Source organism: Eublepharis macularius, chromosome 2 (genome assembly GCF_028583425.1).
Source record: "Eublepharis macularius isolate TG4126 chromosome 2, MPM_Emac_v1.0, whole genome shotgun sequence".
Taxonomy (NCBI): Eukaryota; Metazoa; Chordata; class Lepidosauria; order Squamata; family Eublepharidae; genus Eublepharis; species Eublepharis macularius.
Genome location: NC_072791.1, coordinates 13,749,671 through 13,774,688, shown reverse-complemented (window position 1 = coordinate 13,774,688; position 25,018 = coordinate 13,749,671). Strand labels below are relative to the sequence as shown.

Sequence of the window (25,018 nt, the reverse complement as noted above, 5' to 3'; positions counted from 1 at the left end):
TAGTATATAAGATGCTGTTATTAAGCAGAATGGCGCCTTTCTGCTTGCTGTGTGGAAGCTCCACTTTTACTTACTAAATCTGGCTTTTTGTTTTCAAACATTCTTGATTCGGGGGTATTCCATGAGCTTTTGTAAGTCCAGGGTCTCCTTTTTAGATATACATGTCCATACATACATACATACATACATACATACATACAAATGTGTATATTTATATATATATGCGTGTGTGTGTATCTATGTACACACCTATATAAATCTATGTATACACATATACATACACACACATATATATGTAGTTCATATATATAGCCTACAGATCAGTTTCCTCTTTGCAGAAGGTCATAGATTCAACAGCTGCCTTTAGAAGAATCTGGCAGAGGAGGAAGGCGATCCACTGGTCCAGGTGGAGGCTGTATGGAGAGGAAGGGAAGATGAGGGGAGAACTGGACTCAGCCTCTCCAGAAGAAAGAAAAGGCCCTGTTGCCACGGAGGCTGGGAGCAGAAGGGAACTGTGGGAAGGAACCTTGCAGAAGAGCCTGGGAGAGGAGTTTCCCCCTCCAGATGCGCAGCGCCAGCAATTCCAGCAATTCTGTTATCAGGAGGCCGAAGGGCCCCGAAAGGTCTGCAGCCAACTCCACCGCCTTTGCCTCCAGTGGCTGAAGCCAGAAAGGCACAGCAAGAAGGAGATCCTGGACCTGGTGATCCTGGAGCAGTTCCTGGCCATCCTGCCCCCAGAAATGGAGAGCTGGGTCAGGGAATGTGGGCCAGAGACCAGTTCCCAGGCGGTGGCCCTGGCAGAAGGGTTCCTCCTGAGCCATGCAGGTGACAAGAATCGAGGCCAGGAGGTAAGAGGCATTCCTCTAGGGAATATGTGGGGCACAGGATATGATCAGTGAGGGATGTTCTTAAAATCCATACAGATAGCCCCTACTTTTTTAGCAACCCACCCCCCCTTAACCCTGTTCCTTTTCTCAACAGTTTTCCTTTGTGGGATCTCCACTTCCCTTTCAGGTTCAGGAAAGGATCAACTTTTGCCACGGAGCAACATTTCCAGGTAAGATCGAACGGGCTGTCCTACACAGTCGATGGATTAGGTGGGCTGCTTTTATTCCCCCAACCTTTGTTCGGGTTGGGAAAGATGCTCACCTGAGCTTCTCAGTTTAGAAATATCTATTTGGGGAAGTAAAAACGTAGAATCGATTTAAAATCAGTGCAAGCTCATTGGAAGAAGAGTGGTTTAGGCCATACCTTATCTACAATTATATTATTTTTGCCCAGTGGTAGCATGGGAGAGGGAACTGCTTTGCTAAATACTTGAAAAATTTTGAATGTCTTCCGCTTACCGTTTGATCCTTCCAGATGAGGCCGTGAACCCAACAATATATTCTTTGCCATATGTTTGCAGCAGAGAAACATCAACTTCTCTATGGCCAGAGCAGGTAAGTGTGAAATTGCAATTCATGACCGCGAGACCCTCCGTGCACCGCCCACTCCTTCCTACCCCAGAGAGAACCCCTCTCTCTCTCTGCCTCAGTTGCTATCTGTGCCGTTCACTAGAAGGAAAATGGAACGGTCTGGCAGAAGTTTGAATCCTGCAAGACAGCTTCTACTTCTAGTCATTTTGTCTTGTTCTCATGAGGGGAAGATTTGTTACATTTTCTGAGAGGATGGAGTGGTTTCTTTTTTCTCTTTTCAGGGTCCGGTGACCTTTGAGGAGGTGTCTGTTCATTTCACTGAGGATGAGTGGGCTCTACTGGATCCGGAAAAAAGAAGCCTTCACAAGGAAGTCATGGAGGAGAATTTTCAGAATGTGGCCTTTCTGGGTAAGGATCCCCTTTCCCTCAATTCACAGGCTTATGGCAGAAATTGCTCCTTCTAAGATGGGCTTTTCTGGCGGAGACTCTCAGTAGGTGAATGGGGCAGCTCTACACGATGCAAATGGTAGGACTTTAGCATCTCTAGTGGACTCCTCAAGCTTTAGTCTGTAAGCTAAGATATTGGCTTGTAAACAAAGGAACAGTTTATGGGATGTGAACAGGGCCTTCCTAATGGGCCTTCCAGAGCAGCCATTTTAAATAACAACTATTTAGATGGTTGTTGTGGATTTTCCGGGCTGTATAGCTGTGGTCTTGGCATTGTAGTTCCTGACGTTTCGCCAGCAGCTGTGGCTGGCATCTTCAGAGGTGTAGCACCAAAAGACAGAGATCTCTCAGTGTCACAGTGTGGAAAAGATGTTGGCAGGTCATTTATATCTACTCAGGAGGGGTGGGGTTGAGCTGAGTCATCCTGTAAGAGTTTCCCAGGGTGTGGAATGCTAATGGAGGAAGGCTTCACTGTATCCTGAGGAGGTTCTTTTGCATATGGATTGGTGCTTGATGTGCTAATCTTCTCTGCAGGGCTATTGTCGGGTATAGAGTGTTTTGTTAGCCTCGTGTTTTTCAGGACTGGAAACCATGCTCTGTTCATTCTTAAAGTCTCTTCTTTCCTGTTGAAGTTGTGCTTAAGCTTATGAATTTCAATGGCTTCCCTGTGCAGTGTTGTTTCCTGTGGAAGTGTTGTCCAGTATTTTAGTGTCCTGGAATAGGATACTGTGTCCTGTTTGAGTTAGGCTATGTTCAGCCACTGCTGATTTTTCAGGATGGCCAAGTCTGCAGTGTCTTTCATGTTCTTTTATTCTTGTCTGGATGCTACGCTTTGTGGTCCCGATGTAAACTTGTCCACAGCTGCAGGGTATACGGTATACTCCTACAGATGTGATGGGGTCTCTACTGTTTTTTGCTGAATGTAGCATCTGTTGTATTTTTCTGGTGGGTCTGAATACTGTTTGTAAGCTGTACTTTTTCATAAGCTTTCCCATCTGATCAGTGATTCCTTTGATATATGGCAAAAACACTTTTCCTGTGGGAGACTTATTTTCCTTAGTTGTTTGATTTATCCTTGGTTTACTCGCTCTTCTGATTTCATTTCTGGAGTAGCCATTTGCTTGAAGTGCGTGGTTTAGATGATTACTTTTCTCGTTGAGAAAGTGCGGTTCACATATCCATCTTGCACGGTCTACTACTGTTTTTATTATGCCTCTTTTCTGTCGAGGGTGGTGATTGGAGTTTTTGTGTAAGTACCGATCCGTGTGAGTTGGTTTCCTGTACACCTTGTGACCTAATTGAAAGTTTGCTTTGCGGATGACCAAGGTATCTAGAAATGGAAGTTTACCCTCTGTTTCTTTCTCCATGGTGAATTGTATTTTCAGGTGGATATTGTTGAGGTGGTTTAAAAACTCCATCAATTCTTCCTCACCATGGCTCCGAATGATAAATGTATCATCCACAAACCAGAACCAGACACTAGGTTTGTGAGATGCTGATTCTAGAGCTGTTTTTTCAAAATGTTCTATGTAGAAGTTTGCTATAAGTGGGCTGAGAGGGCTTCCCATGGCCACCCCATCCATCTGTTCATAGAATTCGTTATCCCATTGGAAGTAACTGGTTGTCAGACAATGGTGGAATAAGGCTGTTACATCCTCTGGAAAAATCTGATTAATAAGTACGATTGTGTCTTTTACCAGAACCTTGGTAAATAGGGATACAACATCAAAACCAACGAGTATGTCCTGTGGATTGAGTTTCAGAGAACTGATTTTGTTGATGAAATGTTCTGAATCTTTGATGTAAGACGTGGTTTTTCCGATGTGGTCCTGTAGAAGAATGGCCAGATGTTTAGCTAATTCATATGTTGGTGAACCAATGGCACTCACGATGGGTCGGAGTGGGACTGAATCCTTATGAATTTTAGGGAGTCCATATAGTCGTGGTGGCTGTGCTTCTGTCTTGCATAGTTTTCTGTGAATGTCGGGATGAAGTGAGGAATTCTTGATCAGCGCATTAGTTAGCCTAAAACTATTAAGATTTATATAGGGCTCTAACTGCATGTATGAACCAGTTTGTATAGTGTGGACAGTTTTCTTGTGTATCCGGAGAGGACTCTTTGGCTAACCTTCAGTCAAAGATTTTTGAAGAGGAAACAGCCAAGAATAGATAGGAAAGCTTGCTCAAACGGTTAAAACAGAGAACAAAATGTAGGCTTCGTGGTGCCTAATCTTGGAGGAAACTTCTGTACACTGCCTTATATTCAACATTTATTTATTTAGATGCCTCTCCAGATAACACAACATGAACCATCAATTACGTAATTTAAACAAGCATTAGAACAGCCTAAGATACCAACTGAGTAGTTCTCAAAAATATCCAGAGAATAGTCCTGAGAAGAAAAGCAGGCCACAAAACACCTAAAAAAGGTGAAGCCCTTTAGTTCCAAGCCTGGTTGAAAAGAAGTGTTTGGACCTGGTGCTAGAAAGATAACAAAGCAGGCACCACGCAAGCTTCTCGAATGGAGGAGCCACTGCTGAAAAGGCCCTGTGTCTGGTGACCACCGATATGTCTCATTAGGGGCACTCAAAGCAGGCCTGGGGCGGGGGGAGAGATCTTAACATTCTATCCCCGACAATAGCCCTGCAGAGAAGATTAGCACATCAAGTACCAATCCATATGCAAAAGAACCTCCTCAGGATACAGTGAAGCCTCCCGCCATTAGCATTCCACACCCTGGGAAACTCTTACAGGATGACTCAGCTCAACCCCACCCCTCCTGAGTAGATACAAATGACCTACATCTTTTCCACACTGTGACACTGAGAGATCTCTGTCTTTTGGTGCTACACCTCTGAAGATGCCAGCCACAGCTGCTGAACGTCAGGAACTACAATGCCAAGACCACGGCAATACAGCCCGGAAAACCCACAACAACCATCGTTCTCCGGCCGTGAAAGCCTTCGACAATAATCTTTATTAATTTGGTAGTATTATTAAATATAATTTAATACATGTGGTTTTGGAAAACTTTTTATACATTTCTTATACAGAAAACTTTGTTTCAATTTACACTACCTAAGTACATCTCTGCCTTGAATTTTGTACATTAATTAAAAGTAAGAAAATTTGAATCAATTCTTGTAGGAAAAACATTTTTAATGTGGAAAAAGCAAGAATCGAGTAGCACCTATAAGACCAACAAAATTGGTGGCAGGGTATGAGCTTTCATGAACCACAGCTCACTTCTTCAGATAGAAGTTCCTTCCAAGCTAAATTGGCCCCGTACCCTTGAGTGTTTAAGCCTTCCACTGGACATAGGACAGGAGTAACTGAGGGAGTAGCGGGAATTAGCTTTGAATTTTCTCCATTGTGCTTGAGATTGGACTAGATGTCCCTTTGGATCCCTTCCAGTTCTATTTTTCTATGTTTAACCTACAAGAAATCTCAATACTCAAAACTTAATAAGTGGTAGGGTATCTCTTCTCTTCAAGTGATTTCTGTTCTGTTGTTTATCAGAGTTGTTAATGGCTTTTCCTCCTAGATTCTGCTTTTGTTTTAAGCTCTTATCAATCTCCTCTTTATTCCAGAGGCTCATGGTCCCCAGAGAAAGCCTGAGGGAGAACCACAAGAACTCCCATTGGAAGGAGAACCGCAGAGGAGAAGTAATAGGACAAAATGGAAGAGGGGAAATAAATCATCCTATCACCGAATCCATACCAGGGAGAAACCATATAAATGTGTACAGTGTGGGAAGAGTTTTGTTCAGAGTGGAGAGCTTACTGCCCATTGTCAAATCCACACAGAGGAGAAACCATATAAATGCATGGAGTGTGGAAAGAGCTTTGCTCAGAATTCAAATCTTACTGTCCATCAACGAATCCACACAGGGGAGAAACCATATAAATGCATGGAGTGTGGAAAGACCTTTGCTGGGAGTTCACAGCTTACTGTCCATCGACGAATCCACACAGGAGAGAAACCATACAAATGTGTGGACTGTGGGAAAAGCTTTGCTCGGAGTTCAGAGCTTACTGTCCATCAACGAATCCACATAGGGGAGAAACCATATAAATGCATGAAGTGTGGGAAGAGCTTTGCTCAAAATGCACATCTTGCTGTCCATCAACGAATCCACACAGGGGAGAGACGATATAAATGCATGGAGTGTGGAAAGTCTTTTACTTGGAGTACCCAGCTTACTGTCCATCGACGAATCCACACAGGAGAGAAACCATACAAATGTGTGGACTGTGGGAAGAGCTTTGCTCGGAGTTCAGAGCTTACTGTCCATCAACGAATCCACACAGGGGAGAAGCCATATACATGCATGGAGTGTGGGAAGAGCTTTGCTCGGTATACAAATCTTATTGACCATCGACGAATCCACACAGGGGAGAAACTGTATAAATGTGTGGAGTGTGGGAAGAGCTTTGCTCGGAGACAACAGCTTACTGTCCATCAACGAATCGACACAGAGGAAAAACCATATAAATGTGTGGAGAGTAGAAAGAGCTTTGCACAGAATGGAATTGTTACTGACCATCAACGAATCCACAATGGGGAAAAACCATATAAATGCATGGAGTGTGGAAAGACCTTTGCTAGGAGATCACAGCTTACTGTCCATCAACAGATCCACACAGGAGAGAAACCATATATATGTGTGGACTGTGGGAAGATCTTTTCTCGGAGTTCACAGCTTACTGTCCATCAACGAATCCACATAGGGGAGAAACCATATAAATGCATGGAGTGTGGAAAGACCTTTACTTGGAGTACCCATCTTACTGTCCATCGACGAATCCACACAGGAGAGAAACCATACAAATGTGTGGACTGTGGGAAGAGCTTTGTTCGGAGTTCAGAGCTCACTGTCCATCAACGAATGCACACAGGGGAGAAACCATATAAATGCATGGAGTGTGGAAAGACCTTTGCTACGAGTTCACAGCTTACTGTCCATCAACGAATCCATACAGGGGAGAAACCATATAAATGCATGGAGTGTGGAAAGACCTTTACTTGGAGTACCCAGCTTACTGTCCATCGACGAATCCACACAGGAGAGAAACCATACAAATGTGTGGACTGTGGGAAGAGCTTTGTTCGAAGTTCAGAGCTCACTGTCCATCAACGAATGCACACAGGGGAGAAGCCATATACATGCATGGAATGTGGGAAGAGCTTTGCTCGGAAGCCACATCTTATTGTCCATCAACGAATGCACACAGGGGAGAAGCCATATAAATGTGTGGAGTGTGGGAAGAGCTTTGCTCGGTATACAAATCTTATTGACCATCGACGAATCCACACAGGAGAGAAACCGTATAAATGTGTGGAGTGTGGGAAGAGTTTTCCTCGGAGGCAACACTTTACTGACCATCTACGAATCCACACAGGGGAGAAACCATATCACTGTGTGGATTGTGGGAAGAGCTTTGCTCGGAGGTCCCACCTTACTTCCCATCAACGAATCCACACACAGGGGAAGCCATATAAATGTGTGTAATGTGAAAAGTAGTTTTCTTAGAGATCAGGACTTATTGTTTATCAGTGAATCCACTCAGCAGAGAAACCATATAAATGATTAGAATCTGGAAGAAACTTGTGCTTAAACAATCATCTTTTCGAACTTCTTGGGAAATGATGATCTGAACTGGATCAGTTCTAAAACACTCCATGCTTACTTTGCTGTAGACGTATTTATGCCAGGTTAGAGGGAATGTATTTCTCTATCTATACACCTCTCCCTATAAGGGAGACCTAACTGATAGGTAATTCCATGGAATGGTTGCCTGATTTATTCAGATCCTACCTGGGTTCTGATAACATAAAGTCAGCAGAGAAAAAGGGTCCTTTGCCAATAAAGTTTGACCACCCCATTTCTACCCATATTTTCCTTTTTTCTTTTTGCTCTTTTTCTTACATCTGCATTCTTTTGGGCTTATTTCTAAAGATTTGCCTTGGAAGTATAACTTACCTTGGGATGCTGGTAAATCCCCAGCAGTGTCTGACTTCACTGGAAAGAGTTTCTGAAATTTATGGACTTACAAAGTACCAAGAACTGATTCATGAGAGATTTATAACAATGCAGATATAAACTATAGAATTATGCATACCTTAAGTTAATTATTTCTTTCAAGAAAGCTCTAACTTTAAACACAGGTGAAGCAACAGAAGCATTGAATTATTTGTATTCTGGACACATCCTATCTCACTGCAAATATCTGTGGATTATTTTCTCTCTGGACCAACAATTGCAGGTTATTTTCATTGTGGACTAACAACTGGTTGTTCTTCCCCTCCTTATTATAATTCTTTTTCTTTTCTTTTTTCCTCCCGTGCCGATAATGATTGCCTTTTAAAGGGAATGGAGCTTCAGCTCTGTTGTGATGCCGCAAAAGAACAACTTGGCAGATTCGACAAATGGATGGCTGAACAGGAGGATACAAAAGAAATAAATTACTTTTTTATTTTAAATATTATCAATTAGAGCACCATCTCTGACAATTTCTAGTATACAAATATAACAAAAATACCTTGGACTTTGTTCTTTTTTTCTTTTTCTCCAGGCAACAGGAAGCACAAAGGAATCAGCATACTGGAAGATAGAAATATCACTGCTGGGCAAGTCTCCCATTTGCTACTTTTTACTATTTGGCTTTCCCCCCCTCTCTCTCTACATTCCTTTTTCCTAATTCCATTTCTCCTTATTATCTCTCCTCCTGTTTTGTTTATTAAATTTTCTTATCAAATTTAAATGTCAGTACAAGATACAAAAAGTTTTGCTGGTGATATAATGATGATTATGATATGATGCCTAGGACATCTGCCACACTTTTTGTTTTCTGCTTTTCTTTCTACTTTTATTCATAAAGACTTATTTATAAAGACATACAAAGACTTAAGACAACATCTCTATCTTATTCATAATAGTTTGTTTATTCTAACTATAAAAAGTGATAGTTCTAAATTCTTTATCTGCATAGATAAAGTATATAGAAGTAGTATATGGAAAATTTGTATAATATTTTTATAAACAGTAGAAGCTACTCATCTTATCTCCAAAGGAGATAATACGAGTAGCTGCTAGGGAAATAATACAATGGTTCTCTTTTTCTCTGTGAAACTATTCTACCTTCCTGATTATAAATCTCTGGTCTAACAACAACACCTTCTGGATGCATGAGAAATAGCACTTTATAATCCTGATTTATGAAAATGGACCTTTAGGCACCAAAATAATTTGACTTTACCGGAGTTAAGAGAGAAGAAATTAATTTTGTGGGATTAAAGAAAGAAAAGAGGAAGATGTTTAGCAAAGAATGGCATTTGTCAGGTGCTTATAGACATATGCCCAAAGAATGAAAATAAAATTCACAAGGTTTATACCGGATTTGGAACCCAAAATAAATGAGCAAGAGAAGTCATAATTCATGTGGTGATAAAAATGGAGGTTTTTTTTAAAATTATCCTTTGAAAGAATAGGAAGAGTGGGAAGAAATAAAGGAATATCCTAGACCAAAAGGGGAACAGGAACAAGAATAGAACTGTTATGTGGACTTGAGCAAAGAACTTTAGCATAAATAAACAAGTGGATGAACAGAAAATTTGGCCCCAAATTTATTTGGTGTTAAATCTTTAAGGAGAATTCCCTATAAAATTATTGATGGTAGATGTTTTTAGATAAAATGGTACAAATGGCTGAAGGTATATTAGTTAAAGATTGGAAATGGGAATAATAAGAACGATTATTTTATTATTTTGGGTGGAGTGGAAACAAAATAAAAACATTCTGGCTATCATTATGTATGTCAATGAGAATTTTAAAGATTAATTTATAGTCTAGACTGGACTTTTATATTTTGGGAAATATGAATAAAAATGGGGAAAGATTATGGTTTTTAAATGTTATATGTGGTATTAAAAATGGAAGTGTAAGGCTCTGCATCAGTGGAAGTTTAGATTGGATTGAAAATATGAGGGTTTTAGTTGAGACCAGAGGTCATTTCGTAGAAAAAGAGCTGGAGGAACTCATTAGCATAACTCATTAGCATATGCCACGCCCCTTGCCAGCACCGGAAGTGTGTAATTAGCATAACTGATTTACATATGCCACACCCCCTGACATCAACTATCCTGGCTGTTTTGGACCCAATCCTGGCCTTTCAGGGCCGAAATTGGGCCCAAAATGGCAAAAAAGGGGCTGAAAATGGCCAAAAAGGGGCCCAAAATGGTCAAGATCGGGCTGCTGCTGAGTGGGAAAGTGATCCACCACCCATCAGTGGCCCGGTCTGGGCCATTTCGGCCCCATTCCAGGCTGAAACGGGCCCAAAATGGTTGAGTCAGGTGGGCGGGGCCACCTGACATGTGACCTCTTGGGGGAACTGCCAGAACTCCGTTCCTGAGCATTCCCCCTCGAAATGAGCCCTGGTTGAGACAGCCAAACTTACATTTGTAAAGCGGGATAAAACCATTGTTTACATACATGGCAAAGTGGAAACCCTTTATGACTCTCTGCGAATGAAGAAGAAAAATGAACTAATTATTGGTGCAATTAAGAATAAGGAGTTGGGATGTTAAGAAGACGAGATGAGATATATTTTAAAAATATTAATTTAGTAGCTGTATGCTTTATGTTTTTCTTTTCGCTTTCTGTACTTCTTAATTTTTCCACAATAAAATAAAAATTGTACCAGTAAAATAAAAACACGAGAAATGTGTAAAAAAAAAAAAAAAATCAGGGAAGAACACAGAAAAACGTTCAAGAAACGTGTCAAGAACTATGGGCTGGAATATCGAAAATTAATGCAAAACTACAAGAAGAAACTCAAGAAATTCTGAGTGTTAAAAAGGAGCAAAAAGAAAATGACATATCTAGAAAGACAAGATTCGCAGATTGAAAAAACAGAACAAAGAATAAGAATCTTGGAAACTCAATGCAGAGCTAATAATCTACATTTTAGAGGCATACCAAAAGATTTAGGGAGGCCAAATTTGGAAGAGATATTGGGAGTTGAGAATAGATATGTGTTGGCTATCAAAAAGCCCCAAAATAAATTTAGACAAAGCAGAGATTCAACCAAAAATATTCACAGATCATAATCCCATAGAGGTAGTTTAGCAATAGAATAGCAAACTAAGATGAAGATGGGAACTAAACGATACGCTTTTATTACAAAATGATAAAAACATTCTGAAAGAATTTTTATAAACTAAGTAATACAGAAGGAATGTCTTCAGCTACAGTTTGGGAAGCAAGCAAAGCTTTCTTTAGAAGATTTCTATTAGCAGTTGCTGCTAAGAAGAAAAGACAAAAAACAGAATGAACTAAGACATTAGTAGAAAGAATCCAGACAATGGAGCAAGAGCATTAAACAAGTTAAAATACATTATTAAAAATTAAACAATTAAAAAATTGACTTGATATGTTATAAACGGAGGCAGTACAGAAATGTTTTTTTTAAAAAAAAAAAAACAAAGCCATTTTGAAAATGCGAACAAACCTGGCAGATATTTAGCATATTGTGTTAGGAAGGAGAAAGAAAAAAGAATCATAAAGGAGATCAGGTTATATATGCAGAAAAAGAAATACAAGAACAATTTATCAATGCTCTCAGGACGATATAAAAATAAGTCTGTTACCAGCCTGCCTTCTCCCGCTAATCAGCCAAGAATTGGCTGGCAGAGGCGTAAATTTCCAGGTGTTTGCTTCCCACAAGCAGTCACCTGGCAAACCAATCAAGGCCAGTGTTGCCTGCTCAGACCGGCAGCAGCTTTCCAGGGTCCCAGATCAAGGTCTTTCACATCACCTACTACCTGATCCTTTTAACTGGAGATGCCGGGGATTGAACCTGGGACCTTCTGCATGCAAAGCAAGGGACATTCCACTGAGCCCTGGGCACACCCATGAAGAATTAGATCAGCCTCACTCTTAAGTACTGCAAGCATTAATGGGACTTCTTAGGAGGAACAGCGTCTAGCCGAAGCACAAGTGCCTCTTTCCTGGTCTCTCCTAACTAATTTGCACAATGTACATGCATTGGGCCGGTAGAGTGGTAACACGTCACCTTCCAGTTGGGAGCTACGCATCTGCCCGCTTGTGGATCTGGCTGGACTGGAGGCTTCTGAGCAATTATCTGAAGTTTCTGCCCCAGCATAGCACCCTGGCTGCCCCTCTGATGGTCTTGGGCTGGAAACAACAACCAGGCAACGTAGTGCCAAGCCGCTTTTGAAGCTCTGAAAGCTGTGCCTGTGGCAGCACATGCCTCTGTCGCATGACTGCATGGACTTACAGGCGGATGCCATGCACTCACTCACCAGTGTCCGTGCTGGAACTGATGCTCAGACCATATAAATTCCTCTAAATGAGTAGCTTTTCTGTTTCTTTATTTTCCTTAGACTATAGTCTTTTGCCTGTATTACCCTAGAGTTGTGCTTTTGTAGCAGAGCACACTCCAAACCCTTGCCAGCATCGTTATGAACTCCATGGGAGCAGCTGTAACCCTGGGCCACTGCTCAGGCGAAAGAGGAGGTCCTTAGGTGCAAATATCCGGGGACGGTGTCAAGCCTTGAAGAGAGACCCCAGCATTCCCCTTTGCAAGGGTGTTGGAGATGGAAAGGGGAAAGCTTTTCTCAACCTCAGCCTTCCATCTGGGGTTGTGTGTGCCAGTGAGACAGAGGGTCTCCTCCAAGCCCTCCAAGGAGACCTTCTGCCACACTGGCAGGCAGCCCTGGCTGGAAGCCTGAGGTTTCCCCCCTACAAGTAGCCCTGTTGTAGGTTTCCTCCCTACAACAACTCAGCCATGGGAACTCTTTGGGTGATCTTGGGCCAGTCGGTCTAGTTCGGCCCCTCCCACTTCACAGGGTTGTCGGGAGGATAAACTAGAGCAAAGGAGACTCATACTTGTTGCAGTGAGCAACTTGAAAAAGGGCAGGGAAAACAATGTAATAGATCTGGCAAGCGCTTGAAAAGGCAATCTGGTGAGAAATGCTCAGTCTCCTAACCTCAAGAGATGTAAATGTAATCATTGACAGCCGCCCAATTGACCTTGGAAGCCATAATCAAAATCCCTGAAAGAGAAGGGAAGACGAACCCTATGTGGCAATCCCATCTGGTGAGGCCAAGAGTGCTTAGGAAGCCAACAAGCCCCCATGTTGGCGTCTCCACCTGCTACACCAGTGTAAACCTACTTAGAGGGCAGTTATTGTCAGCTCCACTGTAACTGGGTTCCCTGCTCGCATCTTTTCAATGCGGTAATATAGTTCTAGGGAATCAATGCGGGTCAGTGGGCACTCTCACCCCCCCCCATCATAACCAGTGGGCCTTCAGGACTCTCCCATTGTTTCCAATTGGTATTCTTGTCATTTGTGTGTCAGGGGCTATGGGTTCTGTGTCTTCTGGCCTGGCCATCCCTTCCCCCACACTGTGCCTCCACGACTTCTTGATTTTTTTAAACACACGTACACAAAGCTATTGACTACATCCTTTTAACATTATGACAGTGTTTCTCACAGGTTTTCCATATTCCCCGATTTATTTTTAAAATAAAATCTCTAACCCTTTCGTTGCAGAGATATGCTTTTCGCTTATATCTCTTTCCTGCACCAATATACCAGTGGCTGATTCTTGCCTAGCCAGCCTTATCCGTCCTCCTGGATGTTTGGCCACTGACCTGAGGTGGGGGAGGCGCTCAGGGGAGGCCAACCCGTTGGAAATTTTCTCCTAGAAGCCATTATGGCAAACCTGCTCCTACTTAGAAGCCCCTTGTCTTCCTTATATTCTAAAGCAGGGGTCCCCAACGTGCAGCCCTGGGCCACATGTGGCCCCCGAGCTCTTTCTGTGCAGCCCTCCAACGTGCTTGTTTGCTGCTATCACCCCCTGCTTCAAGAGGCACCACCTATTGCTGTTCTTCCTGCCCCTTTCTTGCCAAAAACACAACAGTAACATTATTTCTTCTGGTCTCCATGGTTCCTTCTGGCAGCCCCCTCTTGGTCTGATCTAAACATTTCTGTGAAGCAAGTTAGCGAAAGTAACTTTCCAAAATTCTCCTGCTGCAATGAACTAAAATGTGAGAAAGACGTGAATTTACCATTCCATGTTGAAGGACATGTCAAAGCACTGAACCTATTGTAGGTGGAATTCCAATTCACCCATTACCATAAGCACAGAAAGGAAATCAGAGTGTTTCAAAATCCATTCGAGGTAGCACCAGAAGAGTCATGTCACTTTTTTTCAAATGGAACTAACTGATTTGCTGGCCAGTGATAATCTCAGAGACAATTACAAAGAAAATAGTCTGTTCCAGAGCTTTTTTTTTCTGGGAAAAGAGGTGATGGAACAAAGTGGGTTGCCCTCGAAGGAAATGGTCACATGGCTGGTGGCCCCGCCTCCTGATCTCCACTGGAGGTTCCAGAACTCCGTTCCGCTGTGTTCCAGCTGAAAAAAAGCCCTGGTCTGTTCAATTTCTATTGTGGCCTACTAGATAGATTTATCAACCTATCTGTGAACAAACTTTTTCCAAGATAAAAATTGTGAAATCCAAGTGCAGGTCAAGACTTACAGATGAACATTGACACGACATTTTAAGGGTGCCTGTCACAAACCTTGACTTGGACATTAATGCCTTGGCTATCAGAAATCAGCCACAAAAATCACACTGACTCCTCAGTAAGCATGTGTAGCTAGATAAAAGGATTCGACAGTAAAATATTGTTCCCAAAAGGATTGTGTTCAAGTTAACATTTCTTCATTGACCTCGGAATGTTTACTGTTGATCTAAATAGGCAGGTTAATGATTTTGTTACATTTTGATTTAAGCTGCGACCCTCTTCAGGCGCTGAGCACTCTAATGTGGCCCCCATGTGCCAAAAGGTTGGGGACCCCTGTTCTAGAGTACATTTGCTGCGCCACCATCCCCAGCCTCGGTGTTCTGGGAGCATTTTGGCAGAGAAAAGGGGAATAAAAGCATGGTATTTCCATATTTTCATTTCTAAACTACTGTTCTCCAGTGTCTTTGACACATCCCACTGATTTTTGCGGTACCACTATTTGTTTGTGTAATGCCCATTCCAGCTTTCACTCCGTCCCCTTCAGAGGCAGCCTCATGTTAAGTCCATTCCAGTGCTTGGCGAGAGGGCTGCAAGAGCCTGTTTTAAGCCCTCCTCCCCGTGAATTTGTGGAGACCAAGCACAGGATTCCTGAAGATCACTGAGGATCTCTGCTTTGGAGCCACATTTCGGCACTATGAGGCAGCAGGTGCGCGATTTTTGAGGTGTAGTCTGTGTTTATGGGCATGACATGGGATTTAATGATGAGCTTTGGTGGATCCCATTTAAGAATCCACAGGATTCGTAATGATCTGTGCTTTGGACTCTTCCTTTTGCATTGTGACAGCACCCTGAAGTGGTGGATGTGTGAGTGTTATGCCTATAGACTAAGAAATGTTCTACAATGTGAGGGTGGTTTTATTTTGTTGCAATGGAAAAATGCACCCCTGCAGGGCAAAGCCAGAAGTGGGTTTTTTTCAGAAGTGGGTCTGTTCCTAGAGAGGCCTGAAGAGAGAAATTCTCCTGACTTGCTGCAGTCACTTCCTGGGTTGAGCGGGGAGGGGAGGCAGCCCCGGAGGACTTTTTAAAAAGAAGTAAGTAATGGACTAATATTTCCTTTGCAAAATGCCTCTTTCGGCATTAGTAGCCAGAGGATCTCCAGGGCTTTCCTGCTTGCTCTCTGGAAGCTGCTTTTTCCTGGGGGTGGAGCTGAGTCCTTGCAATAAGGGATGCATCTCTGGCCACCTTTTAAACTATATGACTCAACAAGCCTCAGCCCTCCCCTTCCTTCCTTAAACGGAATACGGACAATTTCCCCTCTAGGAAACTACAGAGAGTGGCTGGAGGCACCTTGTTCAGGGACCCATAGAATTGGATCCCAGGGTCCAATCTTCCCCTAATTTGGAGGGTCTTCAGTGAACAGTCAGGAATAGGTTCCCTGCAAATTTACTTGAACAATGGCTCCCCCCCCCCCAGTAAAACGTAAAGGTCGTCCCCTGTGCAAGCACTGAGTCATTACTGACCCATGGGGGGACGTCGCATCATGACTTTTCTTGGCAGACTTTTGTTACGGGGTGGTTTGCCATTGCCTTCCCCAGTCATTGACACTTTACCCCCAGGAAACTGGGTACCTCGGAAGGATGGAAGGCTGAGTCATCCTTGATCCAGCTATCTGAACCCGGCTTCCGCCAGGATCGAACTTGGGTCATGAGCAGGGCTTGGGCGGCAGTACTGCAGCTTACCACTCTGTGTTATGGGCTTATCTGACTCTCCCAGTACTCCTGGACATTCCCCCCCCCCACAGGAAATAATCACTAGATAAGTTCAGGATTCTCTAGTTGGATGAGACTATCTGACCAAGAATTTAAGGATACCAAGTTTTTTCTTTTATATCCCTGAAACCTGGATCTGGGACATCCGGTGCACACCCCCGGTCCCTTTTTCAGACCGTCTCTCTGAGCCTTTTCTTACAGCAGAGGCCTATTGCCTCAATAAAAAGCCCTTCTAAATATTCAGTTTTCCACAGTTTGCAGAAAGCCAAGAGAAGGGGAGCTTTCCTGAACTCCTTGGGGAGGTCATTCTATAATGACTACACAGAGTGCACATGTGTGGTGTAGCCTCTGGGACCCTAGCCTCATGGGGAGCCCATTTTGATCTCAGCATGGGTTGAGAATTAAAAGACGGAGCCTGCATTATACCAACAATTCCATACAGGCCCTGACAGGAGAAGCAAAGCTGCTGTCATGGGCGTAGATAGAGAGGCAGTCCCATAATATTTTTCATGAACTTGGCATTGCTGTAGTGCAGTCATATTCCCAGAGAGCCTGACTGAGGTGACTGACAAAGCACATTGTAAAGAAAACATGAGGATTAACTAAAAATCCAGCATAAAAAACCCATCCAGAGTATAAAAACATAGATGCTTGAATGACAACAAACAGGGCTTTGTAGATTGAAAGCAACCTATGAAGATATTATTCACCGCTCAGCTCCTTACTTTAAAAGGTAATCTTCAAAACCTCATTTTTAATCAGCATATAAACCTCATACAACTTATCTCATTTAGAGTCCTTGTTTCTGCAGTCAGTGGAAAGATATGAAATCAAGCTTCCAAAGTAGGGTCCCCTTCCTCATCTCTGGCTCTTCTATGGCTTCAGCAGCTTCCATGGACAAGCCAGACTGCTCCTGAAATCTTCTCCAGTTGCCTGCAGCACGATTTGAGAGATCCAGCATCTCTGGGACTCTCAGTTGCTCCATTCTGCTCCTGGTTGACTCTTCCTAACTTCTCAACCATTTTGTAAATATGTATCTGACCCCTGGTCCCATGTCATGTTCTCTGGCATCTGAATGCTTCAGGAATCTTTAGTTTATAGTTTATATCTCATTTCCTCTTCCCCCACCATATTCTCTTTCCCTTCTTTGCCCCCCAAAGCTTCTCTGCCTTTCCGGCTTCCTTCGCTCCTTCCTTTCTCTGCCCCCCTCTTCCCCTTTCCCCTTTCATGTTTCCTTCTATTCCCATCCTGACTATTTCCTCTTTCCCTCCTCCTGGCAGCCTTCATGTGCTCACCTTTCCCTACGTCCTTCTCTCCTTCATACCCACTAAACACCTTACATTTTATCTGCCTCCTCATATTTATCTACATATTCATCTCTATCTATATATTTTATTATATTTATTATTTATTTATTGTGTTTCTCCACAATGGGAGCCCAAAGCAGTTGACATCATTCTCCTTGCTTCTATATTAACATTACAACAACCTTGCAAGGTAGGTTAGGGTATAGTGTGTGACTGGATGTGATCCAGTGAGCTTCCAAAGTAGAGTGGTGATTTGAACCTGGGTCTCTGAGATCCTATTCTGAAACTCTGACCAATACACTACACTGGCTTTTGGAGGAGGGGGCTGTTTTAGAGCAGGAGCAAGCAGCCAGATTGGGCTAAGTAAAGCACATTATGTGGTATCAGGTGGAGAGGTGAGAGGCCAAAACAACCCCAGAAAGAGGTCCCTTCTACCTTCATTTTACAGACAGAAACTAAGCCTGGAATACTGGGTGACCTGTCATGGTTGCTCAGCAACAGCCACTGAGGACATCTGGTTAAAGCTATAGGCACTCCTTTTATCATTTTGAGTTTTTTTAAACCTCCCATTTTTATTGTTTCATTTTTTTCTAGATTTCAGATTTCTAGATTTTTTTCTAGATTTGCAAACAATCACATTTTTCAGGTTTGTAGGAAGATCTGTCTTGTCAGTTCATGACTCCAGTCTCTGGATTTAAGTATCCTCAGATGAGGGCCACTTGCCTTTTAGTATATAAGATGCTGTTGTTAAGCAGAGTGGAGCCTTTCTGCTTGCTGTGTGGAAGTTCCTCTTCACTTGCTCCATCCATTTTTTAATTTTCAAACATCCTTGATTCTGGTTTATTCTATGACTTTCGTGCGTCATGGGTCACCTCTTTACATGCGGGTGCCCATATGAGACTTCTCTTTACAGGAGGTCAATGATCCAGCAGCTGCCTTGATAGAAGAATCTGGCAGAGGAGGAAGGCAATCCACTGGTCCAGGTGGAAGCTGTTTGAAGAGGAAGGGAAGATGAGGGGAGAGCTGGACTCGGTCGGTCCAGAAGAAAGAAAAGGCCCTGTTACCATGGAGGCTGGGAGCAGAAGGGGACTGTGGGAAGGAACCTTGCAGAAGAACCTGGGAGAGGATTTTCCCCCTTCAGACATACAGTGCCAGCAATTCCAGCACTTCCGTTACCAGGAGGCTGAAGGGCCCCGAAAGGTCTGCAGCCAACTCCACCACCTTTGCCTCCAGTGGCTGAAGCCACAAAGGCACAGCAAGAAGGAGATCCTGGACCTGGTGATCCTGGAGCAGTTCCTGGCCATCCTGCCCCCAGAGATGGAGAGCTGGGTCAGGGAATGTGGACCGGAGACCAGTTCCCAGGCGGTGGCCCTGGCAGAAGGGTTCCTCCTGAGCCACGCAGGTGACAAGAATCGAGGCCAGGAGGTAAGAGGGATTCCTCTAGGTAATATGTGGGGCACTGGATATGATCAGTGAGTGATGCCTTAAAATCCATATAAATGGCCCCAACTTTTTAAACCCCCCCTTCTTAAAACTGTTCCCTTTCAAGATCCCCACTTCTCTTTCAGGTGCAGGAAAGGATCAACTTTTGCCTCAGAGCAGCTTTTCTGGGTAAGATTCAAAGTGCTGTCCTACCCACTCAGTGGTTTTGGTGGGCTGCTTTTATTCCCCCAACCTCCAGCTAGTATGGGAAAGATGCTCACGTGAGTTTCTCAGTTTAGAAATAGCCATTGGGGGAAGCAAAAACCTAGAATCGATTTAAAACCAGTGCAAGCTCATTGGAAGAATAGCAGTTTAGGCCATACCTTATCTACAATGTATTATATTTGTGCAAGGGTAATATGATTAGTCAGTTGGGTAATTACTTGGTAAAAGTGCCAGTAGATTTGTGGTTGTGAATAAAGAAAAATGATAGGGATTTAGACTTATACCATGATAAAGTCATAAGTGAGAATCTACTAAATATATGGAGAAAATACGACACAAACATTTCCAGTCCACCTCAGCTCTGGTGTTATCAGTTAGCATGTTGAGAACAAAGCTGGTTCCACATGCAAAAAAATGATAACTTATGTAAATTAATGTTAAAAATTGGGAAGATAGTGTGTGGGGCTGATATGAAGATGAAGAAAACTATAAGCCTTGAGGAGATCTTATGCCATAGTAACCGTTGTTATGGTGGAGTTCAACCTCCTTGCAGAGGCTTCAGTTCAGGATTTTAGGCCTCCATGATAACCCTGGGCCTGTCTCCAGTAATAACAGGCCCCACATCCTGCCCAGGACACACTCTTGATGTGGGGTTTTGCTCTGGGCAGCAGGAATGTGCTGTGAAGGATGGGGGACCGAAGATGCTCCCATTCTCTTGGACAGTTCACCAGTTTGGTGTAGTTGTTAAGAGCAGCGGGACTCTAATGTGGAGAACTGGGTTTGATTCCCCGCTCTTCCACTTGAAGCCAGCTAGATGACCTTGGATCAGTCAAAGCTCTTCCAGAGCTCTCTCAGCACCACCCACCTCACAGGGTGATTGTTGTGAGGGTAATAGCACACTTTGTAAACCACTCTGAGTGGGCATTAAGTTGTCCTGAAGGATGGTATATAAATAGAATGTTGTTGTTGTTGTTGTTGTTGTTGTTATACTTGCTCAGATTTAGGATGACAGGACTGCGCAGTGGAGGGGGATCATTTAAGGTGATCTGCCTCCACAGCCTGATGGGTCCAACTGATGTTCAGATAGGACTGGGGGATTTTCCTGCCAATATAGTTGGCACTTCTGTCTATACCCTGGCTGGAATGACAAAATGACCTGGGGAATTGACATGTCTGCTCCTAGTGAACATGAGACAGCTGCTTCAGGGGCTCCAGAGATGAAAAGACAAGAGAGATTGTATGAGAGACAACAAAAGCTCACTTTTATGCCCACTCCTTGTAAGTGATGGCAGCAAAGATCACTTCTAAGCCACCCTTGTGTCTGCTCAGTGTAGGCCAGCGGAGCTCATGTGGGTGGTCAGAGGCCTATTGGGATCTGGAGGGAGGAGGAAGTCGAGGCCTCAGTGGCCCACTCTGACCCTTTCTGCTCAGCGCTGACTCAGTTCTGACTTGGGCTCTGCATCAGCAGTGACAGGGTCAGATGGTGCCGGGTGGAGACTCATTGGGCTCTTTGGGGAACTTTCCAGTATATTCAGCCTGAGGATGTGGACAGGATCCTTGGGGTCTTGAGGCTTATGACTTGCTTATATGGCCTTCCTGGCTGATGCAATCTGCCAGGGTGAGCCTGGTTGGCTTGGTCTGAAAGGGAGGAAATGCCTCCTTGTGCGAGGGGGAGGTCCCCCCAGCCTCGAAACAGACTGTGTTGTACCACGTCTAAAGAAGCCTACAAGGCAGGACTTCTCAATTGACGAGCCTGAAATATTCCGTTCTTGAGTAAAGTGATTGAACAGGTGGCGGCGACTGGACAAATTCAAGCAGTCCTGGATAAGGCAGATTGTTTCATTACTTTTCAGTCTGGTTTCAGGCTTGGTCATAGGATTGAAACAGCCTTGATCACCCTGGTGGATGACCTGCACTGGGAGATGGACAGAAGGAGCCCTCCCAGCGAACTGGGAAGTGGTATTCTACCAATAACAAGCCAGTGTTTTTCCATATCTGCCTGTCTTCTCCACATGCAAAGAAATTCTTGAGTTTGGTAGCTGCGATTCTGTCAATAGGTTCAGAGCTGCTTCTACCTTTCATTTCAGAGTTCTTCATTCTGTGAATTCTGTACCATTGGAGAATCAGCCCTATATTTATCTATGACAACCTGAGCAAGATTAATTTTTAAAAATATATGGAAGGAAGAGAGCGTAGTTGTGACCATGAGCCAAGAGAATCTGTTTTCCCCACTCAATGCTAAATTTACTCAAGGAACTGCAATGCTAAATACAGGAAAAGATTTCAATATCTTCCAATTATCTTTTGATCTTTCCAGGTGAGGCCTTGAAACCAGCAATAAAATCTTTGCCATACCTTTGCAGCACAGAGAAATCAACTTCTGTGTGGCCAGAGCAGGTAAGGGTGGAACTCCAAATCATGACCCCAGGTGCCTCCATGTACCACCGACCCCTCCCCAGCCCAGAGAGGACCCCTTGTTCTCTTTCCCTTGGTTGTTGTCTGTGCCATTCACTAGAAGTAAAATGAGAAGCTCTGATGGAATTCTGAATCTTGCAAGGAAGGAATTGTAGTCATTTTGGCTTGTCCTTAGGGGAAGATTTGTTCCATTCTTTAGGAGCATAGAGGGATTTTTCTTTCTTTTTTCAGGGTCCAGTGACCTTCGAGGAGGTGTCTGTTCATTTCACTAAGGAGGAGTGGGCTTTACTGGATCAGGAAAAAAGAAGCCTTCACAAGGAAGTCATGGAGGAGAATTTTCAGAATGTGGCCTCTCTGGGTAAGGGTCCCCTTTCCCTTCCTTCATAGAAGCTTAAGGCAAAAATAGCTCCTTCTATGATGATCTCTTCTAGAGTCCTTCAGATGGAGAGTCTGAATAGGTGAGTGGGGCTGCTCCACACAAGGCCAAAGGGGGGATTAATGCATATCTAGTAGATTCCTCAAGTCTGTAAGCTAAAATATGGGTTTGCAAACAAAGAGGAACGCTTCACAGGATGTCAACAAGGCCTTCTCATGAGCCATCTAGAGCAGCCAAGGAAGCCAGTGTTTTAAGTAACAAACATAATTTTACAAAATACAAAAAGACATTAACATGCTCCAAGGACTTCTTGGTCTCCTGTTGGGCATGAGGAGAATGCCAGTGTGGGGAGGAGGTGAAAGGGAGGAATTGGGGTCATTCCACTGTGTTCATTCCACTGACAAAATTGTAGGCTTTGGCGTGGTGAATCCATGCAGGAAAGGGTGTGTCAGAGCCTTGAAGAACAAACCATGAAAAACCTGGATTTTAGCAGGTGAAGTTTGGTCAGTGTCACAAAGAATTTTGCCTCCTCAAATTCTGTGTGTCAAGCAGCTATTAAAATCCAAGGAGCACATCCTTTCAGAAGGCGGTAGGCTGGCGGAAAGGCGGTTGTGAGGGCCCTCAAGGATGGGCAAAATAAACAACAGTCCGAACAGAAAATCAGATTAATAAGAAGATTTAAAAGAATTTCTGGTAAAATTAAAGCAAAAAGGTTGATGGCTAAACAGTAGGAGAATGTTCCTGACTGTTAGAGCAGTTCCTCAGTGGAACAGGCTTCCTCGGGATGTAGTGGGCTCTCCTTCTTTGGAAGTTTTTCAGGAGAGGCTAGATGGCTATCTGTTAGCAATGGTGATTCTCTGACTCGGTATGAACTTAGGAGACATTCGTGACAGGGAGACTAGGAAGAAATGAGCCAGTGTTCTGCTCCTGTGGACATTTCTTATGTTCCCAGGGTAATACTGACAGCCATTTTGGGGTCAGGAAAGAATTTCCCTCCAGACCAGATTGGCCAGGGACGGTGGAAGGTTTTTTGCCTTCCTCTGGACATAGGGCAGGGATCACTGAGGGAGCAGAGGGGGTTAGCTGTAAATTTCCTGCATTGTGCTTGAAGTTGGGCTAGATGACCTCTTGGATCACTTTCGGCTCTATTTTGCTATGTTTACCAGATATGAACACTCAATACTCAATAAATGGTAGGATGTATCTCCCCTGCAGATGGTTTCTTGTTCTGTTGTTATCAGAGCTATTAATGGCCATTTTTCCTTGATTCTGCTTTTGTTTTAAGGACTTACTAGTCTCCTCTTTATTCCAGAGGCTGATGGTCCCCAGAGAAAGCCTGAGGGAGAACCACAACTCCCATTGAAGGGGGAACAGCAGAGGAGGAGCAAAGGGACAGAATGGAAGAGGGGGGATGAATCATCCATTCAACGAATCCACACAGGGGAGAATCAGTATATACGCATGAAGTGTGGAAAGAGCTTGGCTCAGAAGAAAGCACCTACTGCCCATCAACGAATTCACACAGGAGAGAAACCATTCAAATGTGTGGACTGTGGGAAGACATTTACACGGAATGCACATTTTATTGAGCATCGACGAATCCACACAGGGAAGAAGCCATATAAATGTGTGGAGTGTGGGAAGCACTTTGTTCAGAGCTCCCAACTTATGGTCCATCAACGAATTCACACACGGGTTAAACCATACACATGTTTAGAGTGTGAGAAGAGCTTTGCTCAGAAGTCTGCCCTTAATTACCATCAACAAATCCACCCAGGGGAGAAACCATATAAATGTTTAGAGGGTGGGAAAAGCTTTGCTCAGAGATCTAACCTTAGTTACCATCAAAATGTCTACATAGGGGAGAAACCATATAACTCTGCGGAGTGTGGGAAGAGCTTTACTCAAAGCTTCTCTTTTACTGTCCATCGACGAATTCACACAGGGGAGAAACCATTCAAATGTGTGGACTGTGGGAAGAGCTTTGCTCAGAATGCATATCTTACTGGCCATCGACGAATCCACACAGGGGAGAAACCATATAAATGTGTGGAGTGTGGGAAGAGCTTTGCTCAGAGGTTGAAGCTTACTTCCCATCAACGAATCCACACAGGGGAGAAACCATACAAATGTGTGGACTGTGGAAAGATGTTTACTCAGAATGCAAATCTTTCTGTCCATCGACGAATCCACACAGGGGAGAAACCATACAAATGTGTTGACTGTGGAAAGAGCTTTGCTGAGAGTTAAAGTCTTACTGCCCATCATCAAATCCACACAGGAGAGAAGCCCTATGAATGTTTGGAATGTGGAAAGACTTTTGCTCGGAGTGGACAGCTTACTGTCCATCGACGAATACACACGGGGGAGAAACCATACAAATGTGTGGACTGTGGAAAGATGTTTACTCAGAATGTACATCTTACTGCCCATCGACGAATCCACATGGGAGAAACCATATAAATGTGTGGACTGTGGAAAGATGTTTACTCGGAATGCAAATCTTACTGCCCATCGACAAATCCACACAGGGGAGAAATCATACAAATGTGTGGAGTGTGGGAAGAGCTTTGCTCAGTGTTATGATCTGGCTGTGCCAGGAAGACCTAGCAAGGCCTCAGAAGCCTGTTAGCAGTGGGGGTAGGCTTTTCCTACAATTCCCAGGAGCCTCTGGGCTGTTTTGGTCAATCAGAACACAGGGGGCTAGTGCTATATAAGTCTGGGAGGGGAAAAGCCTGTGTTCTTTTCTCCCAGGGAGCAGGCAAGAGGAGGTTTCTGCTAGGGGGAGAGGCCCTCATCCAGGTAGGTTGAGAAGACAGGGGCAGTGAGTTCAGTCATGCTAGGGCCTTTTGTTTATTTTGCTTTCACCCATCTATTGTTGCTAATACACCTTGCTTCTTGTTTGCTAGTTTGTTTGATATTAACTGACCTCCTTGTAAATAAATCCTTTTGTTGGTTGTTACTGTGCTGGGTCCTCACACCTGTTTATTGGCCAAGCTACAGATCTCTGTACCAAAGAACTGTGACTAGGCTAAGGTCACCCAGCTGGCTTCAAGTGGAGGAGTGGGGAATCTTAACCACTAC

At 43.7% G+C, this 25,018-nt stretch overlaps 1 protein-coding gene and 1 pseudogene across 1 annotated transcript; both read left to right on the top strand.

The window, feature by feature from the left end:
- The first annotated feature begins 389 nt into the window (after positions 1-389).
- LOC129323695 (zinc finger protein 420-like) lies at positions 390-10,454 on the top strand. Its single transcript, XM_054970287.1, has 5 exons — positions 390-848; positions 982-1,057; positions 1,363-1,442; positions 1,700-1,826; positions 5,456-10,454. Exons 1-5 carry the CDS (start codon positions 435-437, stop codon positions 7,375-7,377), a joined length of 2,619 nt encoding a protein of 872 aa, XP_054826262.1. The 5' UTR covers positions 390-434; the 3' UTR covers positions 7,378-10,454.
- Positions 10,455-18,550: 8,096 nt separating this feature from the next.
- Positions 18,551-24,490, top strand: LOC129323700 (zinc finger protein 436-like; annotated as a pseudogene).
- The last annotated feature ends 528 nt before the right edge of the window (positions 24,491-25,018 follow it).

Bases quoted from the DNA above. Each gene is read 5' to 3' on its own strand.
- LOC129323695 (XM_054970287.1), top strand. From the start codon at position 435: ATGAGGGGAGAACTGGACTCAGCCTCTCCAGAAGAAAGAAAAGGCCCT. The intron at 1,058-1,362 runs GTAAGATCGAAC...TGATCCTTCCAG, and splicing joins CCACGGAGCAACATTTCCAG to ATGAGGCCGTGAACCCAACA. The intron at 1,827-5,455 runs GTAAGGATCCCC...TCTTTATTCCAG, and splicing joins TCAGAATGTGGCCTTTCTGG to AGGCTCATGGTCCCCAGAGA.